The 21,050-nt window shown below is 42.5% G+C and overlaps 1 protein-coding gene across 1 annotated transcript in view; it reads left to right on the plus strand.

Annotated features, from left to right (window-relative positions):
• The first annotated feature begins 526 nt into the window (after nt 1-526).
• mmel1 (membrane metallo-endopeptidase-like 1) overlaps nt 527-21,050 on the plus strand; it is a 45,162-nt gene continuing 24,638 nt past the window's right edge. Inside the window, exons 1-18 of the mRNA XM_023996108.2 lie at nt 527-608; nt 5,611-5,900; nt 6,397-6,441; nt 6,747-6,806; nt 6,969-7,130; nt 7,727-7,807; nt 7,992-8,087; nt 10,020-10,138; nt 10,253-10,318; nt 10,405-10,539; nt 10,798-10,887; nt 16,331-16,467; nt 16,701-16,794; nt 16,904-17,032; nt 17,201-17,299; nt 17,404-17,487; nt 17,596-17,699; nt 17,920-17,978. Coding sequence (XP_023851876.1) covers nt 5,744-5,900; nt 6,397-6,441; nt 6,747-6,806; nt 6,969-7,130; nt 7,727-7,807; nt 7,992-8,087; nt 10,020-10,138; nt 10,253-10,318; nt 10,405-10,539; nt 10,798-10,887; nt 16,331-16,467; nt 16,701-16,794; nt 16,904-17,032; nt 17,201-17,299; nt 17,404-17,487; nt 17,596-17,699; nt 17,920-17,978 — 1,717 coding nt within the window. The 5' untranslated portion in view covers nt 527-608; nt 5,611-5,743. The remainder of the gene's footprint in view (nt 609-5,610; nt 5,901-6,396; nt 6,442-6,746; nt 6,807-6,968; nt 7,131-7,726; nt 7,808-7,991; nt 8,088-10,019; nt 10,139-10,252; nt 10,319-10,404; nt 10,540-10,797; nt 10,888-16,330; nt 16,468-16,700; nt 16,795-16,903; nt 17,033-17,200; nt 17,300-17,403; nt 17,488-17,595; nt 17,700-17,919; nt 17,979-21,050) is intronic.

A 21,050-nucleotide genomic window follows, 5' to 3' on the forward strand; every position in this document is an offset into this window, starting at 1 on the left:
TTAGCCAAAAAACCTTGTTAAAACGGTTAGTTTGATATCATCGATGGTCAGCCCTTGCATCCATAGCGCAGTCTACGGATTTGAGAGTGGTTGCATTCCTCCAGCCCCATCCCTCAGCTTTTTACGGAAACTTTAAACACTTTCAATAGAGTAATAGTGTTATTATATGGTGCAATCTTCTAGTGAGTGAGTTAATTTTGTGCCATTAATATCAAGCAAAGCTTCTGAAGTCGAGAACAAAATTCTTAATATTGCAACAACAAAAAATCTGATATTGAAAGCAAAACATAAACCCAAAAGTTAAACAAAATACTGCAAGGAAATTATCTATTTTCTTTTATTTTAATAATGTGTTTTTGTAAGGGATGCTCTATACCTCTCCCTCGCTCCCTCTCTCTTTCTTTCTCCATCTTTTTCTCTCTCGCTCACTCTTTCTCTCTCTCACTCACTCCCTGAGCTGCAAACTGGACCAGATAGTATCTCTCAAGCATCCAGCGCCACAGCGTCATTTCTTCACACACCAGCTCTGGGTGACAGCTCAGTAGGGGTGTTTGGGAAAACAGCTTGCTGTGAGAGACGTCTCAGGGAGTTCTACCGTCTAGATACAGGTAAGGGGCACTGCCTCACAGGCACTCCCTTGCTACATACCTTTGCACACATTTAACCACGACAGGTACATAAACAGATATACATTTATAGCTGCTATAGTTTCAAGTTTTCATAGGATTTAAACTCATTTGTATGATCTTTGCTGTTCATTTTATTTCATGTAAAAATGTATACTAATTTTGCTACCAGTCAGATAACACTTTTCTTTTCTATCTATCTGTTCTACATGAATACTGTATCATGCATGCTGCCTACTTTATGGATTGTTTTGAGCATGAACACTACATGTGTGCATCCTACAAATACCCCCAAAGCCAACTGAAATGTCTTAACAAACTAGACAACAATAACAAAAAAATAATAATCTTTGTTACTATACAGATACGCTTTATATACAAAGGTATATGAACACCCCTTAAAATTAGTTGATTTGGCTATTTCAGCCACACCCGTTGCTGACAGGTGTATAAAATTGAGCACACAGCCATGCAATCTCCATAGACAAACATTGACAGTAGAATGGCCTTACTGAAGAGCTCAGTGACTTTCAAAGTGGCACCGTCATAGGATGCCACCTTTCCAACAAGTCAGTTCATCAAATTTATGCCCTGCTAGAGCTGCCCTGGTCAACTGTAAGTGCTGTTATTGTGAAGTGGAAAAGTCTAGGAGCAACAACAGCTCAGCCGTGAAGTGGTAGGCCACACAAGCTCACAGTGCTGAAGCGCGTAGCGCGTAGAAATTGTCTGTCCTCGGTTGCAACACTCACTACCGAGTTCCAAACTGCCTCTGGAAGCAACGTCAGCACGAGAACTGTTTGTCGGGAGCTTCATGAAATGGGTTTCCATGGTCGAACAGCCGCACACAAGCCTAAGATCACCATGCGCAATGCCAAGCGTTGGCTGGAGTGGTGTAAAGCTCGCTGCCATTGGACTTTTGAGCAGTGGAAATGCGTTTTCTGGAGTGTTGAATCACGCTTCACCATCTTGCAGTCTGATGGACGAATCTTGGTTTGGCGGATGACAGGAGAACGCTACCTGCCCCAATGCATAGTGCCAACTGTAACGTTTGGTGTAGGAGGAATAATGGTCTGGGGCTGTTTTTCATGGTTCGGGCTAGGCCCTTTAGTTCCACTGAAGGGAAATCTTAACACTACAGCATACAATGACATTCTAGACGATTCTGTGCTTCCAACTTTGTGGCAACAGTTTGGGGAAGGCCCTTTCCTCTTTCAGGAGGAACGCCGACTGCGAGCCAGGCCTAATCGCCCAACATCAGTGCCCGACCTCACTAATGCTCTTGCGGCTGAATGGAAGCAAGTCCCTGCAGCAATGTTCCAACATCTAGTGGAAAGCCTTCCCAGAAGAGTGGAGGTTGTTATAGCAGCAAAGGGGGGACCAACTCCATATAAATGACCATGATTTTGGAATGAGATGTTCCACGAGCAGGAGTCCACATGTTTTTGGTCATGTAGTGTATAAACAAAACATAGGGTCAGAGTTCAGAAACATTGAGTAAGTTCATTCTGTTGACCTGACACACAGGCAGGCACTAATCCCTGGCACCGAGTTGAGAAGGTTAGAGACGTGGCTGTGGTACCAGTCACCAAACATGTAATCCCAACTAACGAGAAAAGGTGCTTAGAGCAAAGAAAGTCTAAATCCATGACATTTTCCACCCAAAGGTTTCGTTTTGATGTCTAGTTATACACCATAACATTGCATCATTGCTCTAATTCACAAATACACTTTTAAAGGTTACTAAATCTCATCGATTCCCCCAAGACATGAGGGTATAACCTATACTGAACAAAAATATAAACGCAACATGTAAAGTGTTGGTCCCATGTTTCATGAGCTGAAATAAAAGATCCCAGAAATGTTCCATATGCACAAAAATCTTAATTATATAATTTTGTGCACAAATGTGTTATTTCTCTCCACTTTTGTGTACAGATTTCTTTCCATTCCTGTTAGTGAGCATTTCTCCTTTGCCAAGATATGCCATACCTGTCAGGTGGATGGGTTATCAAGAAGCTGATTAAACAGCATGATCGTTACAAATCAAATTAAACTTTATTTGTCACACGCGCCGAATACAACAAGTGTAGACCTTACCGTGAAATGCTTACTTACAAGCCCTTAACCAACAGTGCAGTTCAAGAAGAGTTAAGAAAATATTTACCAAGTAGACTAAAATAAAAAGTAACACAATAATAATAACGAGGCTACATACAGGGGCACGGGTACCGAGTCAATGTGCAGGGTTACAGGTTAGTTGAGGTAATTTGTACATGTAGGTGGGGGTGAAGTGACTATGCATAGATAATAAACAGTGAGTAGCAGCAGTGTACAAAAGGGAGGGCGGGGTCAATGTAAATTGTCCGGTGGCGACTATATTAATTGTTCAGCAGTCTTATCGCTTGGGGATAGAAGCTGTTGAGGAGCCGGTTGGTCCTAGACTTGGCGCTCCGGTATCGCTTGTCATGCGGTAGCAGAGAAAACAGTCCATAACTTGGGTGACTGCAGTCTCTGACAATTTTATGGGCTTTCCTCTGACACCGCCTATTATATAGGTCCTGGATGGCAGGAAGCTTGGCCCCAGTGATGTACTGGGCCGTTCGCACTACCCTCTGTAGTGCCTTACGGTCAGATGCCGAGCAGTTGCAATACCAGGCGGTGATGCAACCGGTCAGGATGCTCTCGATGGTGCAGCTGTAGAACCTTTTGAGGATCTGGGGACCCATGCCAAATCTTTTCAGTCTCCTGAGGGGGAAAATGTTTTGTCGTGCCCTCTTCACAACTGTCTTGGTATGTTTGAACCGTGATAGTTCGTTGGTGATGTGGACACCAAGGAACTTGAAACTCTCGACCCGCTCCACTACAGCCCGTCGATGTTAATGGGGGCCTGTTCGGCCCACCTTTTCCTGTAGTCCACGATCAGCTCCTTTGTCTTGCTCACGTTGAGGGATAGGTTGTTGTCCTGGCACCACACTACCAGTTCTCTGACCTCCTCCCTATAGGCCGTCTCATCGTTGTCAGTGATCAGGCCTACCACTGTTGTGTCGTCAGCAAACTTAATGATGGTGTTGGAGTTATCCTAGCCCCATTGGAGTGGGGCTAGGATATCCGGGAGGATGCTGTTGATGTGAGCAGCCTTTCAAAGTTCCGATGTGAGTGCCACGGGGCGGTAATCATTTAGGCAGGTTACCTTTGCTTACTTGGGCACAGGGACTATGGTGGTCTGCTTGAAACACGTAGGTATTACAGTCTCGGTCAGGGAGAGGTTGAAAATGTCAGTGAAGACACTTGATAGTTGGTCTGCGCATTCTTTAAGTACACAGGTGCATCTTGTGCTGGGGACAATAAAAAGGCCACTATAAAATGTGTAGTTTTGTCACACAACACAATGCCACAGATGTCTAAAGTTTTGAGGGGGTGTGCAATTGGAATGCCCACCAGAGCTGTTGCCAGAGAATTTAATGTTAATTTCACTACCATAAGCCGCCTCCTATGTTGTTTTTGAGAATTTGACAGTATGTCCAGCCGTCCTCACAACCGCAGAACATGTATGGCATCGTGTGGGCTAGCGATTTGCTGATCTCAAAGTTGTGAACAGAGTGCTGCATGGTGGCGGTAGGGTTATGGTATGGGCAGGCATAAGCTACGGACAACAAACACAATTGCATTTTATCGATGGCAATTTGAATGCTTAAAAATACTGCGATGAGATCCTGAGGCTCAGTGCGAGGCCCATTTTTTTAAAGATATCTGTGACCAACAGATGCATATCTGTATTCCCAGTCATGGGATATCCATAAATTAGGGCCTAATGAATTTATTTAAATTGACGGATTTCCTCATATGAACTGTAACTCAGGAAAATCAATGAAATTGTTGCATGTTGCGTTTATATTTTTGTTCAGCATATATCAACAGAATTTAATACATAAATTACCACAACCCGTAGTAAGAAAACTGAAGATGACAGTGCAGTCATATCACTATTAGATATCAAATATGCAATATCTAATTATCAAAATAAGGAATTCATTTTATAGTCTGAGGGGTGAGAGCAGATTTTGGCTTGGATATAGGCCTACCACAGCAACCTAGTCTTGTTGACTACAGAGATACGTAGCTCTGACATTGAGACAGACAGCTTTTGCGAATACATTCGAGATGGGCAGTAAAGACCTGCAGATTCTCCAACCTCCAACAGCCGTGCCAGACGTGCCCATGAGTATTCATCAGGAGAAGCTAATGGGGCACAGCGACATGAACCTCTGATTTAGAGCCCTGTCTCCTGTCACTCCTAATAGAAGAGCAGCTAGCGAAAGTGTGCAACAGGCTGGTATTGGAGGAGGAACAGGTGTTGATGAGTGAAAAGATGCAAAGTGATGCTGAAAGGTATGAGTCATTGGGATTTGTTCCCCAGAAATGCTCATTTGCAATATTGTGTTCAGATAAAACATTATGATGAGTAGGAAATATTGTGCAGGAGGTGTACAGCCAGCTGTAGAATTATGAAGGGCCACATTGAGTTAGGCCTACACATATTTTTTTGTACTAAAAGCACAAATGCATAATTTAATTCAAAATGCTTTAAGATATGAGTGGGTAAAGAAACCCACGTTATATCTAACATTAAGCCTAATATGACCACTTGTAAGGTTAAAAACGTATCCAAAGTCAAATGAGCAAATATTATGTTCCAAACGAAGAATTTTCTCAAAATAGCGAAGTGGCAAAGCCGAGCTCACAATTTGATCTGCGCATCGTTGTCAGCTGTGTCTGGGTCATATCACAAAAGCAGTCAAGGGAACACCATGGTCACATCCGACACTACAATAATTTATTTCCAGTTGCGCAGTAGGCCCATTGGAAGGGTGTGATTCTTTAGGCTATTAGCCTACAAATAAGCTTTAGCGTAGAAAGAGACACACTTTCATACGAAGAAGAGATAAGTTGAAGGTTCAACTATGTTTTCTCTCACTCGGTCTAGGTCACTTGAACGACTGGCATAGCACTGCATCACTTTACACAGCCCACTCACACACGGGTACGCAGGCTCTCTGCCTGTACCCGGTCCCCGTCACTCTGCACGCTAATTTTCCAGAGAACCCGGAGAGGTGAGAATGGGAAAATCCGAAAGCCAAATGGATATCATGGAAAAATCAACCAAACCAGTGAAGCGCCGTTGGACTGTTGTGGAGATCGGGCTATCTGTGCTGTTGTTGCTGGTCAGCTGCGCCCTAGCTGGACTGATAGTCCTCTACACTTCGGCTTTGAGAGGTAGGCTCAACCCAACGACCGAGGACTATTCCCCTAATCAATTGCTAAATGTCATTCCATTTATAAAGTGCGTAATGTCCTGAATTGGTCTGTGACCCTCTGATTTTCTCCACTAATAGTAATGCAATTTACATTTTAACGGGTTTGTCAAATTGTGGAGGTCATATGGTTTGACTATAGTTGGGCAATGGGCATTGGGCAGTAGAAATACAAATAGAATTTGACCTCCACTAATTACACTCACATCTTCCTGTGATATTTATCAGGTTTTCATGTTATGATTCGTCTAGTTGGAAAGCACAAAGCCAAGCAGTATTTGAACAACTTTATGAGCATCTTGTGACAACTATTCCAGAGTGTTTTGTAAAATATATTGAGGGATAAATAGGCGACCAATTTTCTAATCAGAATAAAGTGTCCATTATTGAGGTGGGCAATGCATTCCAGCCTATTGTAACAGTAAGTGCAAGCATTGTTTATTTTCTCTCCAATGCAGAGCAATCTAATAGATCTGGTGTGTCAAGGAGCTCAGTCACCGAGGGTGAGTCTTGACAATTGAGTTGAAATATGTGATTATATCCATGTTATAGGATACGCTACGATGTAAACTGGCCAGAGGATGTTCCCCTTCTCATTCCCTCGGACAAAAGTGAGAGAATAGTCATCACTGACACAGCCATTTCAGAGAGACCAGACAGACAGACAGTATCAAACCATGACTTGCCAGAGAAATCTAAAAGGTCCTTGATGCTGCTGTTAATAAATTCATACTCTTTGCCAGGAATGACGATAATTGTTTTCTATTAAAAGTTCCTCTTATATCCATTCACTGTGTCATGTTTTCAGTGCAGCAGTATCGTTCTGGCCCCAGCAATGTTTGCACAACTCCTGAGTGTGTTACTGCAGGTGAGCATTCCGCATTCATACGGGGTAGTTCTTCCTCCCAAAACAAACTCATCACTCAATATTATATCAACATCACAGACAACTGCGTCACAAGTTTCCCTTAACTGCTATGTAATCCCATATTCTCCTCTCTTGACTCTTCATCTGACTGTGGCCCCACAGCTGCTCGTCTTCTGCAGAACATGGATGCAACGGTGGAGGCGTGTCAGAACTTCTACCAGTATGCCTGTGGGGGCTGGCTGGAGCGCCATGTCATCCCAGAGACCAGCTCCCGCCACAGCGTCTTCGACATCCTCAGAGACAAGCTGGAGATTGTGCTTAAAGGTCCAGTTCAGTCATTTAAAAAAAAAAATCTCAATGTCAAATCATTTCTAGGTAACACTGAAGTATCTTCCTGTGATTGTTTTCAATGAAAATGGTCAAAAAGAAACAAAAATAGCAAAAGGCGATATTTCAAGCAAGAATATTGCTAAGAGTGGTCTGAGTGGGGAGGGGAAAACTGAAAATGAGCTATTATTATTGGCAGAGAGGTTTGAAACTCTCTTTCTTATCGGTCTACTAACAAATTTACCGCATGGGGATGTCACCATGGAAGGCCAAAACTCCATCCCACCAAAACAGGCTGAAATTTCAGGTGGTCTTTTCAAACAGCTCTTACACCAAAAAGGCATGATCATAACCTCATAGTGTGGACATATATATATAAAACACAGGAAAATCAAATGGGCCTTTAAAGGTCAGTCAGCAACATGTTTCCATAGTAACCTCAGGGTCAGCCGTTATGTGATAAAAGTGACCCATGGTCAGCAACTGTCTTGTATGCAGGATTACACTGTGTTATCATCAACTTGCTGTGTTAGATAAAATCAATGAATAAAATTAGGTCAATCTTTGCGATGCTGTCGGTTATCTTCTCACAGGAGTTTTTGAGACTGAGAGTGATCAGGACCGTGATGCCTTCAGGAAGGCCAAAACTCTCTACAGCTCCTGCATGAATGAGAGTGAGTAGTATTTCTCATGTCTAAACTCATACCAACTCAACAGCAGTTAACACTGTTACGCAGCTCTTTGGTCTCATCAGAATTAGCTGCATACTCTGTAATATTAATCAACAGTAAGTATGTAAGATTGACGCACATTGCGTTCGTAAAGGTGTTACTGTGTTGTCTGTGTTGTCTGCTGTAGCTCTGATAGAGCAGCTCGACTCCAAGCCTCTCATGCGTCTCATCGACAGCATAGGAGATTGGCCTGTTGCCTCAGAGGACTGGAACAGCGCTACAGGTACTGATAACACACACACACCAGCTGAAATGATGAGTGATATGAGTGTGAGTGACGGTGTGACATGCTCGTCCAGCCTGCCCCTCCTCCCGGCTCCCAGGTGTTGTGATGGGGGGGGGGGGGGGGGGGGGTTGAGTGGGCAGCAGAACAGCAGAGCAGCCCTCAATCAGGACTGTGACTGATTCTTAAAATAGACCACTGTGCTCTGCGCCAAACCTCCTGACTGCCGCCAGTATAATTAAATGTAATCAAGGACGGTGGCTCAAACAAAATTAACCACGCGTAAGTGCATCTGGTGCATTTTCACAAACAGATATGTGACTGTAGATTGTGCGGCAGTGGCCATCTACAGTGCTGTGCCTTCAGAAAGTATTCACACTCCTTGACTTTCTGAACATTTTGTTGTGTTACAGTCTGAATTTAACATTGATTAAATGTAGACTTTGTGTCACTGATCTACAAACAGTACCCCATAAATGGAATTGAACAAATGTATAAAATATGTTATTTGTTAAATTTGTTATGACAAGCCTAAATAAGTTCAGGAGTAAAAATTTGCTTAACAGGTCACATAATAAGTTGCGTGGACTTACTCTGTGTGCAACAATAGTGTTTAACTTGATTTTTGAATGGCTACCTCATCTCTGTAACCCACACATACAAGTATCTGTAAGGTCCCTCAGTTGAGCAGTGAATTTCAAACACAGATTCAACCACAAAGCCTAGGGAGGTTTTCCAATGCCTTGCAAAGAAGGGCACCTATTGGTAGATGGGTAAACATTTAAAAAAGCAGACATTGAAAATCCCTTTGAGAATGGTCAAATTATTAATTACACTTTGGATGGTGTATCAATACACCCAGTCACTACAAAGATACAGGTGTCCTTCCTAACTCAGTTGCCCGGAGAGGAAGGAAACCGCTCAGGGATTTCACCATGAGGCCAATGGTGAGTGTAAAACAGTTACATAGTTTAATGGCTGTGATGGGAAAAAACGTAGGATGGATCAACAACATTGAAGTTATTCCACAATACTAACCTAATTGACAGAGTGAAAAGGAAGCCGGTAAAGAATTAAAATATTCCAAAACATGCATCTTGTTTGCAACAAGTCAACAACAATGTGGCAATGCAATTAACACTTTGTATTCAGGACCAAAAGTTATGTTTGGGGCAAGTCCAATACAACACAAAATTGAGAACCACTCTCCATATTTTCAAGCATAGTGGCGTCTGCATCATTTTATGGGTGTGCTTGAAATCGTTAAGCACTGGGGATTTTTTCATGATAAAAAATAAACGGAATGGAGTTAAGCACAGGCAGTATCCTAGAGAAAAACCTGGTTCAGTCTGCTTTTCACCAGACACTGGGAGAGGAATTCACCTTTCTACAGGACAATAACCTAAAACACAAGGCCAAATCTACACTGGAGTTACTTACCAAGAAGACAGTGAATGTTCCTGAGTGCCGAGTTACAGTTTTGACTTAAATCTACTTGAAAATCTATGACAAGACTTGAAAATGGTTGTCTAGCAATGATTTTGAAAAGAATAATGAGCAAATGTCTTACCCAGAAAGACTCACAGCTGTTATCACTGTCAAAGGTGCTTCTGCAAAGTATTGACTCAGGGGTGTGAATACTTATGGACATTGGATATTTAATTTAAAAAAAAWKTGTAAACATTTCTAAAAACGTGTTTTCACTTTGTCATTATGGCGTATTGTGTGTAGATGGGTGAGAATTTCTATTTATTTGATCCATTTTGAATTCAGGCTGTAACACAACAAAATGTGGAATAAGTCAAGTTCTGTGAAGACTTTCTGAAGGTACTGCATACTTGGCTGTGTGAGAGGTAGGCAGTGTCCTCTCTGCAAGCCAGATTATTAATGTTATATTAAATGGTGTATAATTGTTTAATGTTATTATCCCAGAACAGGCTTGGAGCCTGGAGGATACTCTAGCCACCCTCAACTCTCGTTACCACAAAAAGGTTATTCTGGACATGTATGTGTGGACAGATGACCGCGACTCCCGGCGCCACATTATCTACGTAAGGACAGTGTCTGAAAACACACTGTTCGCAAAGGTTCAGTGTTTTATTTGTCAATCTTCACCAATACTGATTTGGTGATAGAAAACTGACATGTCTGTTTATATTTTACAGATTGACCAGCCAGGACTGGGAATGCCATCCAGAGATTATTACTTCAACGATGGAAACTACAAAAGGGTACTTTCATCAACAGCGTGTTTTACAATGTTATATTGATGTCATTGCAGGTCAACTTTGCAGTTATGTGTCGAATGGCTCTTTAGGTGCGAGAAGCCTACTTGCAGTTCATGGTTTCCATGGCGAGGATTGCCCGCGAGGACAGGAACTTGACCCAGGAAGATGACTGTGTGGTGGAGGAAATGGTGCAGGTGCTGGATCTAGAGACAGATATTGCCAATGTGAGTGCCAACCTGCCACAATAGGAACCATAACTGTGACAGAAATTAAAAAGAGACTTCAATGAATTAGTCTACAGCAAGGAACATCTAATAGAGACTCATGAAATAAACTACACTGTACTTTATGTTGTCCGCATGTTATAAACTTGATGAAAATCATGAATAGATCAATATTACTGCTAATACAGTTTGTCACCTCAAATTATAATACATCAGACATTACTGTACACCTATACTTTCTGTGCTGTCGTGTCATAGGCCACATCCCCTGCAGAGGAACGTCAGGATGTCACAATTCTCTACAATAAGATGACCCTTAGTAAGCTGCAGGAGTCCTTTAATCTCAACGTAAGTGCTTCCACTCCAGTGATTTCAAGTGGATGAGACTTGAGTCTGATGGCTTTGCCTATTTATAGTACACTGTACTATATGTACAGTGCATTCTGAAAGTAATTAGACCCCTTCCCTTTTTCCACATTTTGTTACGTTAAAGCCTTGTCCTAAAATTGATTAAATTATTGTTTTCCCTCATCAATCTACACACAATACCCCATAATGACAAATGTTAGAAATGTTAGCAAATTTATACAAAATAAAAAACAGAAATACCTTATTTACATAAGTATTCAGACCCTTTGCTATGAGACTCGAAATTGAGCTCAGGTGCATCCTGTTTCCATTGATCATCCTTGAGATGTTTCTACAACTTGATTGTAGTCAGTCTGTGGTAAATTCAATCTATTGGACATGATTTGGAAAGGCACATACGTGTCTGTAAAAGGTCCAACAGTTGACAGTGCATGTCAGAGCAAAAACCAAGCTATGAGGTCAAAGGAATTGTCCGTAGAGCTCCGTGACCGTATTGTGTCGAGGCACAGATCTGGGGAAGGGTACCAAAAGAATTATGCAGTATTGAAGGTCCCCAAGATTACAGTGGCCTCCATCTTTCTTAAATGGAAGATGTTTGGAACCACCAAGACTCTTCCTAGAGCTGGCCGTCCGGCCAAACTGAGCAATCGGATGAGAAGGGCCTTGGTCAGGGAGGTGACCAAGAACCAGATGATCACTCTGACAGAGCTCCAGAGTTCCTCTGTGGAGATGCGAGAACCTTCTAGAAGGACATCCATCTTTGTAGCACTCCACCAATCAGGCCTTTATGGTAGAGTGGCCAGAAGGAAGCCACCCCTTAGCTTTGAGTTTGCCAGAAGGCACCTAAAGGACTCAGTCCATGAGAAACGAGATTATGTGGTCTGATTAAACCAAGATTGATCTCTGTGGCCTGAAAGCCAAGCCTCACTTCTGGAGGAAACCTGGCACCATCCCTACGGTGAAGCATGGTGGTGACAGCATCATGCTGTTGGGATGTTTTGCAGCGGCAGAGAACTGGGAGACTAGTCAGGATTGAGGGAAAGATGAACGGAGCTAAGTACAGAGAGATCCTTGATGAAAACCTGCTCCAGAACGCACAGGACCTCAGACTGGGGGCGAAGGGTCACCTTCCAACAGAACAATGACCCTAAGCACACAGGGAAGACACCACAGGAGTGGCTTTGGGACAAGTCTCTGAATGTCCTTGAGTGGCCCAGCCAGAGCCCGGTCTTGAACCCGATGAAACATCTTTGGAGAGACCTGAAAATAACTGTGCAGCGACGTTCCCCATCCAACCTGACAGAGCTTGAGAGGATCTTCAGAGAAGAATGGGAGAAACTCCCCAAATACAGGTGTGCCAAGCTTGTAGCGTCATACCCAAGAAGACTCAAGGCTGTAATCGCTGCCAAAGCTGCTTCAACAAAGTACTGCATACTCCTGAGTGGTGCAGCGTTCTCAGGCACTGCATCTCAGTCCTAGAGGCATCACTACAGACCATGGTTCAATCCCAGGCTGTATCACAACAGGCCATGATCGGGTGTCCCATAGGGCGGCACACAATTGGCCCAGCGTCTTCCATGTTAGGGGAGGGTTTTGCCGGGGTAGGCCGTCACTTTTAAATAAGAATTTGTTCTTAACTGCAGACACATTTCAGTTGAATACATTCAGTTGGACAACTGACTAGGTATCCCCCATTCTCTTTCCCTAACTGACTTACATAGTTAAATATATGTTAAATAAAAATTTTAAAAGTAAAGGGTCTGAATACTTACAGTTGAAGTTGGAACTTTACATACATAGGAGTCAATAGGAATCAATAAAACTCGTTTTTCAACCACTCCACAAATTTCTTGTTAACAAACTATAGTTTTGGAAAGTCGGTTAGGACATCTACTGTGTGCGTGACACAAGTAATTTTTCCAGCAATTGTTTACAGACAGATTATTTCACTTATAATTCACTGTATCACAATTCCAGTGGGTCAGAGGTTTACATACACTAAGTTGACTGTGCCTTCAAACATCTTGGAACATTCCAGAAAATTATGTCATGGCTTTAGAAGCTTCTGATAGGCTAATTGACATCATTTGAGTCAATTGGAGGTGTACCTGTGGATGTATTTCAAGGCCTACCTTCAAACTCAGTGCCTCTGCTTGACATCATGGGAAAATCAAAAGAAATCAGCCAAGACCTCAATAAAAAAATTGTAGACCTCCACAAGTCTGGTTCATCATTGGGAGCAATCACCAAATGGCTGAAGGTACCACGTTCATCTGTACAAACAATAGTACGCAAGTATAAACACCATGGGACCACGCAGCCGTCATACCGCCCAGGAAGGAGACGCGTTCTGTCTCCTAGAGATGAAAGTACGTTGGTGCGAAAAGTGCAATTCAATCCCAGAACAACAGCAAAGGACCTTGTGAAGATGCTGGAGGAAACAGGTACAAAAGTATCTATATCCACAGTAAACGAGTCCTATATCGACAAAACCTGGAAGGCCACTCAGCAAGGAAGAAGCCACTGCTCCAAAACCGCCATAAAAAGCCAGACTACGGTTTGCAACTGGACATGGGGACAAAGATCGTACTTTTTGGAGAAATGTACTCTGGTCTGATGAAACAAAAATATAACTGTTTTGCCATAATGACCATCGTTATGTTTGGAGGACAAAGGGGGAGGCTTGCAAGCCAAAGAACACCATCCCAACCGTGAAGCACGGGGGTGGCAGCATCATGTTGTGGGGGTGCTTTGCTGCAGGAGGGACTGGTGCACTTCACAAAATAGATGGCATCACTGAGGCTTGCAAGCCTCCCCCTTTTTATTATTTTACAGTGACGGCCTACCCCGGCCTAACCCTCCCCTAACCTGGAAGATGCTGGGCCAATTGTGTGCCGGGGCGGCAGGTAGCCTAGTGGTTAGAGCGTTGGACCAAAAGTTTGCAAGATCGAATCCCAGAGCCGTCACGTTACAAATCTGTCAGTCTGCCCCTGAACAAGGAAGTTAACCCACTGTTCCTATGCCATCATTGAAAATAAGAATTTGTTCTTAACTGGCCTGCCTAGTTAAATAAATACAAAATGAGGACGGAACATTATGTGGATATATTGATGCAACATCTCAAGACATCAGTCAGGAAGTTAAAGCTTGGTCGCAAATGGGTCTTCCAAATGGACAATGACCCCAAGCATACTTCCAAAGTTGTGGCAAAATGGCTTAAGGACAACAAAGTCAAGGTATTGGAGTGGCCATCACAAAGCCCTGACCTTAATCCTCTAGAAAATTTGTGGACAGACCTGAAAAAGTGTGTGTGAGCAAGGAGGCCTACAAATCTGACTCAGTTACACCAGCTCTGTCAGGAGGAATGGGCCAAAATTCACCCAACTTATTGTGGGAAGCTTGTGGAAGGCTACCTGAAACAATTTGACCCAAGTTAAACAATTGAAAGGCAATGCTACCAAATACTAATTGAGTGTATGTACAGTTGTGGCCAAAAGTTGAGAATGACACAAATATCAATTTTCACAAAGTCTGCTGCCTCAGTTTGTATGATGGCAATTTGCATATACTCCAGAATGTTACGAAGAGTGATCAGATGAATTGCAATTAATTTCAAAGTCCCTCTTTGCCATGCAAATTAACTGAATCCCCAAAAAACATTTCCACTGCATTTCAGCCCTGCCACAAAAGGACCAGCTGACATCATGTCAGTGATTCYCTYKTTAACACAGGTGTTGACGAGGACAAGGCTGGAGATCAATCACTCTGTCATGCTGATTGAGTTCCAATAACAGACTGGAAGCTTCAAAAGGAGGGTGGTGCTTGGAATCATTGTTCTTCCTCCGTCAACCATGGTTACTTGCAAGGAAACACGTGCCGTCATCATTGCTTTGCACAAAAATCATTGCTTTGCCTTCACAGGCAAGTATATTGCGGCCAGTAAGATTGCACCTAAATCAACCATTTATCGGATGATCAAGAACTTCAAGGAGAGCGGTTCAATTGTTGTGAAGAAGGCTTCAGGGCGCCCAAGAAAGTCCAGCAAGCGCCAGGACCATCTCCTAAAGTTGATTCAGCTGCGGGATCGGGGCACCACYAGTACAGAGCTTACTCAGGAATGGCAGCAGGCAGGTGTGAGTGCATCTGCACGCACAGTGAGGCGAAGACTTTTGGAGGATGGCCTGGTGTCAAGAAGGGCTGCAAAGAAGCCACTTCTCTCCAGGAAAATCATCAGGGACAGACTGATATTCTGCAAAAGGTACAGGGATTGGACTGCTGAGGACTGGGGTAAAGCCATTTTCTCTGATGAATCCCCTTTCCGATTGTTTGGGGCACCCAGAAAAAAAAAAGCTTGTCCGGAGAAGACAAGGTGAGCGCTACCATCAGTCCTGTTTCATGCCAACGGTAAAGCATCCTGAGACCATTCATATGTGGGGTTGCTTCTCAGCCAAGGGAGTGGGCTCACTCACAATTTTGCCTAAGACCTTGCCTAGCACCTTGCCATAAGGAAAAAGTGATAACTAAGTGGCTCAGGGAACAAAACATCGATATTTTGGGTCCATGGCCAGGAAACTCCCCAGACCTTAATGCCATTGAGAACTTGTGGTCAATCCTCAAGAGGCGGGTGGACAAACAAAACCCACAAATTCTGACAAACTCCAAGCATTGATTATGCAATAATGGGCTGCCATCAGTCAGGATATGGCCCAGAAGTTAATTGACAGCATGCCAGGGCAGATTGCAGAGGTCTTGAAAAAGAAGGGTCAACTGCACATATTGACTCTTTGCATCAACTTTATGTAATTGTCAATAAAAGCCTTTGACACTTATGAAATGCTTGTAATTATACTTCAGTATTCCATAGTAACACCTGACAAAAATATCTAAAGATACTGAAGCAGCAAACTTTGTGAAAATTAATATTTGTGTCATTCTCAAAAATGTTGGCCACGACTGTGTACTTCTGACCCACTGGGAATGTGATAAAAGAAATAAAAGCTTAAATAAATATTTCTCTCTACTATTATTCTGACATTTCACATTCTTAAAATAAAGTGGTGATCCTAACTGACCTAAAACAGGGAATTTTTACTAGGATTAAATGTCAGCAATTGTGAAAAACTGAGTTTAAATGTATTTGGCTAAGGTGTATGTAAACTTCCAACTTCAACTGTATGTTAATGTGATATTTCAGGTTTTTTATACATCTGCACAATTTAAAAAAAAATATATTTTTGCTTTGTCATTATAGGGTATTGTGTGAAGATTGATGAGGGAAAAAAACAATTCAATTAGAATAAGGTTGTAGCGTAACTAACAAGTCAGGGGGTCTGAATACTTCCCGAATGCACTGTATGTACTTGTAGCTCGCAGAAGAAGGCTCAGCCTGGTAATAATAGAAACAAATATATATTTCTGACAGGGTTTTAACTGGACACGGTTTGTGCGTGGGGTGTTGTCCAGCGTGGCTGTGGACCTACATCGAGAGGAGGAGGTGGTGGTCTACAGCTCTCCCTACCTGAAGAAGATGAACGACGTGCTCTCCAAACACACTGTCAGGTCAGACTCTGCCCAATGGCAGCTGTTCATGTAGAACAATGGTAGGATCACGATAAGCCCATGGTTCAAATGTGCTTCTATCAGTATAGTATCTACTGTGAATTATCATGCGAGTCATGCAGTAGGGTGGATTGTGGTCACACCATCTTGGGTTGTGTGTGTCATGTAGATACATCTGCTTGAGCGATTGAGGAACATTATTGGTGAAATATGTCCATGTTTTTCTCCTCCAGAACCATGCAGAACTACCTCACCTGGCAGCTCGTCATGGAGAGAGTCAGCAGCCTGAGTCGCCGCTTCAAAGATGCCAGGGCACACTATAGAAAGGTGAGACAGATATATGAGCACACTTAGGAGCACACTTCGAAACAAGCACATTGAAAAGCGAATTCATGTGTAAACGTGTGGCAAATTAGACGGTCTGTGTGTGTGTCAGGCATTGTACGGGACCACCGTGGAAGAGGCACGGTGGAGAGACTGTGTGCGTTACGTCCAGGGCAGCATGGAGAACGCAGTGGGTGCTCTGTATGTGCGAGAGACCTTTGCTGGTGAGAGTAAACGCATGGTGAGTCACTCCTGTTGACGAGATGCAGGCAAAACAGGGACAATCCCTCTCCGGCTTATTATATCACTGTCGATAAAGCAGAATAGGCTGCACTTTTAACATGAGTGCCCATTTGTGTCCATGTGAGTTGTTACGGGTGTGTACATTGTTAACTCTTTGTGTGAACAGGTCAGTGACCTCATCAGTAAGATCCAGGAAGCGTACGTGGAGACACTTGAGGAGCTGAACTGGATGGATGACCAGTCTAAGGAGAAGGCAAGAGAGAAGGTACAAACAAAGTGGTGCAAACAAACATACCATGTACATCACCATTTTGAATGTGTAAAACAAAGAACTTACCAGCTGACTGTTCTACTGCTCTATGTTCTCAGGCCATGGCCATTAAGGAGCATATTGGCTATCCTGACCACATTCTGGAAGAGAGCAATCTGAAGCTTGACCTGGAGTATGCCCATGTATGTGTGACCTGGCCAAAGTACTGTGATACATCTTCCTTTTCAAAGAGAAATGGATGTAGAATTTGTTGTCTATATTGTTTCTGATGATCTGGTCGCTGTCTGCAGCTGAACTTCAGTGAGGAGAACTACTTTGAGAACGTCCTTGAGAACCTGCAGGCTGAAGCACACAAGACGTTGAAGAAGCTGAGAGAGCCAGTCGACCCGGACATGTAAGATACATCCATTTAGCCTCACATAGTGTAGACGCACCCCCCACTGGGCACAGACGTCAATTCAACGTCTATTCCACGTTGGTTCAACGCCATTCCATTGAAATTATGTAGAAACAACGTTGATTCAACCAGTGTGTGCCCAGTGGGACGTGAACACGGGGCACACATTCCCTCTCAAATGATGGGATCTTTATTCTAATAGTTTTTTTTTTACTAGGTGGATCATTGGCGCTGCTGTTGTCAATGCTTTCTATGCGCCAAACAGAAACCAGATAGGTAAGATGACAACAGCCAACACAATGGCTGCAACTTTTGTCACCCATCCAAAGTTAGCTATCATCAGCCAATCATGACTTCAAGAAAAATCCCTTACTAGAAAAATAAACAAGTTCTGCAGACACCATAATTATTTGATGAATTCAGAAGCATGTAGAGAATAAAAACAAAAACATGCATCATGTTTGCAACACGGCACTAAAGCAATACTGCAAAACGTGGCAAAGTAAATCACTTTTTGTTATGTTTGGGGCAAATCCAATACAACACATTACTGAGTACCACTCTCCATATTTTCAAGCATAGTGGTGGCTGCATCATGTTATGGGTATGTTTGTAATCATTAAGGACTGGGTATTTTATCAGGATAAAAAAGAAACGGAATGGAGCTATGCACAGGCAAAATCCTATAAGAAAACCTGCTTCAGTCTGCTTTCCACCAGAGACTGGGAGATGAATTCACCTTTCAGCAGAACAATAACTTAAAAAACAAGGCCAAATCTACACTGGAGTTACTCACCAAGAAGACCGTGAATGTTCCTGAGTGACCGAGTTGCAATTTTTACTTAAACTTGCTTGAAAATCTATGGCAAGACCTGAAAATGGCTGTCTTAGCAATGATCAGAAGCCAACTTGAAAGAGCTCTTAACCAATTGTGCTATTTTTAATATTTTTTTTGCATTGTTTAACTTATTTTGTACATAATGTTGATAGTACCGTCTCTTATGACCGAAAATAGCTTCTGGACATCAGAACAGCAATTACTCACCTTGAACTGGACAAATATTTTTTCTTTAATGAGTCTGACGCTCCCGGACAAGGGGCAAATCCTCGTCATTCGCATGAAGAAAATAAGGAGATACAGGGGGCGCAGACCAGGGTGCCTTGTGAGAATTCGTCAGGGAGTGTGTAACCCGCCTCTACCATCCATTCTACTGGCCAATGTGCAATCACTAGAGAATAAACTGGATGAGCTCAGTTTGAGACCATCCTACCAACAGGACATTAAAAACTGTAATATCTTATGTTTCACCGAGTCGTGGCTGAATGATGACCCGGATAATATACAGTTGGCTAGGTTTCCTGTGCATCGGCAGGACAGAACAGCTACATCCGGTAAGACGAGGGGTGGGGGTGTGTCTATTTGTCAATATGTCACATATGTCTAATATTAAGGTAGTCTCAAGGTATTGCTCGCCTGAGGTAATGTACCTCATGATAATCTGTAGACCACACTATCTTCCAATAGAGTTTTCATCTATACTTTTTGAAGTCGTCTATTTAGCACACAGTCTGTTCTGCAAATTTAGGAAGAGATTACGTCAGTAATGAGATGCACTATAAAGAGGTTATTGTGTATTTTCCAGTAAGTTAATGGCAACTTGTTGCTGTGAATTTGTCATTTCTTACCTGGAAACTACTAGTTAATAAGTTATTTTAAAATTCAGAAGAACTTACTGGCAAAACATTGCAAGTAATCTACAGGACACTTGCTGCCAGTAACCTACTGTGCCATCAAATCATCAAATCAAATCCAGCTTTATTTATACAGCACATTTCAGACATGGAATGCAACGCAATGTGCTTCACAGGAAAACAACAAACAATAAAAACAATGAAAATAAAAACTGAAATATTTACTACACAACATAAATAAGAGGATAAAAAAACTAAAGAATAACATTGAAAACTGAACGACTAAACACCATAAGGAAAAGCAAAGCTGAAAAAGTTTTAAATATGTCCACAATTTCGGCCCCCTCAGGTTCTCTGGCAGGCTATTCCAGAGGCTGGGGGGATAATAACTTAAAGCTGCCTCTGCAGGCTTTAGGATAGTTAAAAGGGCAGTGCCAGAGGACCTGAAGGACCTCCTGGGTACATAACATAAAAGCATGTCTGATATGTATTGGGGTGCACAATCGTGGATTGATTTAAACACCAATAGAATCATCTTAAAATGTATTCTAAATCGCTCAGACAGCCAGAGCAGAGACCGTAAAACCGGGGTAAGTGTGCACTCCGTCTGGTCTTGGTCAGTACCCGTGCTGCAACATTCTGTATGTGTTGCAGTTGACCAATGGGCCGACCAGACAGTAGAGCGTTACAGTTGTCAAGCCTTGTAATAAAAGCATAGAGGAGTTTCTCTGTATCAGCCTGAGAGAGAAAATGGCCGCACCTTGGTAATGTTCCTCAAGTGGTAAAAAGGTGACTCTTCTGTTGACAACATGCACATCACTTGCTGATTGGCAGCATACTGTAGCAGAGGCAGCCAATCAGAAGATTGCAGGTGGTTTGGAGGTTTGGCTTTCAGCTAACTATTTTTGGTCTCCCATGAGTGGGAATGCCATCCCAGTTAATGTGTTCGGTTGTATTCAAGACACCATGTCATTGTCATACTCACTTCCCTACCAGACCATCAGGTCACTGAGTGATGTATTAACTACACTAAGTTACTGTGAATTTCACAATAACCTACTTGCAAATAGCTGACAGCAAGTTATTGAAAATTAAACATTAACTTCCTGCTATTAAGCTACTGGAAAATACACAGTAACTTCTTCACAGTGCAGCTCTTAATTGTCTCTAGCTCTTACAAAAAGGGCCTCAACCTTGATCAACACAACAACAAAACCAATTAAACTGGTACAACATTCCAGTTGGTAGAGCATGGCGCTGTGGATTCGATTTCCAAGGTGGACCAGTCCGCAAAAAATAAGTATGCACTCACTACTGTAAGTCGCTCTTAATAAGAGCATCTCCTAAATTACTAAAATGTAAACATTCCAACTAACAGTTGGCAGCCTAGTGGTTAAGGCCGTTGGCCAGTAACTGAAAGGTTGCTGACCCGGTGAAAAATCTGTTGATGTGCCCTTTAGCAAGGCACTTACAGTGCATTCAGACCCTTTGACTTTCACATTGTTACATTACAGTCTTATTCTAAAATGTATTAAATCGTTTTTTCCCCTCATCAATCTACACACAATACCCCATAATGACCACGCAAAAACAGGTTTTTAGAAATGTTAGCACATTTATTACAAATTCAAACAAAAATATTTAATTTACATAAGT

This window comes from Salvelinus sp. IW2-2015, linkage group LG11 (assembly GCF_002910315.2).
Source record: "Salvelinus sp. IW2-2015 linkage group LG11, ASM291031v2, whole genome shotgun sequence".
NCBI lineage: Eukaryota > Metazoa > Chordata > Actinopteri > Salmoniformes > Salmonidae > Salvelinus > Salvelinus sp. IW2-2015.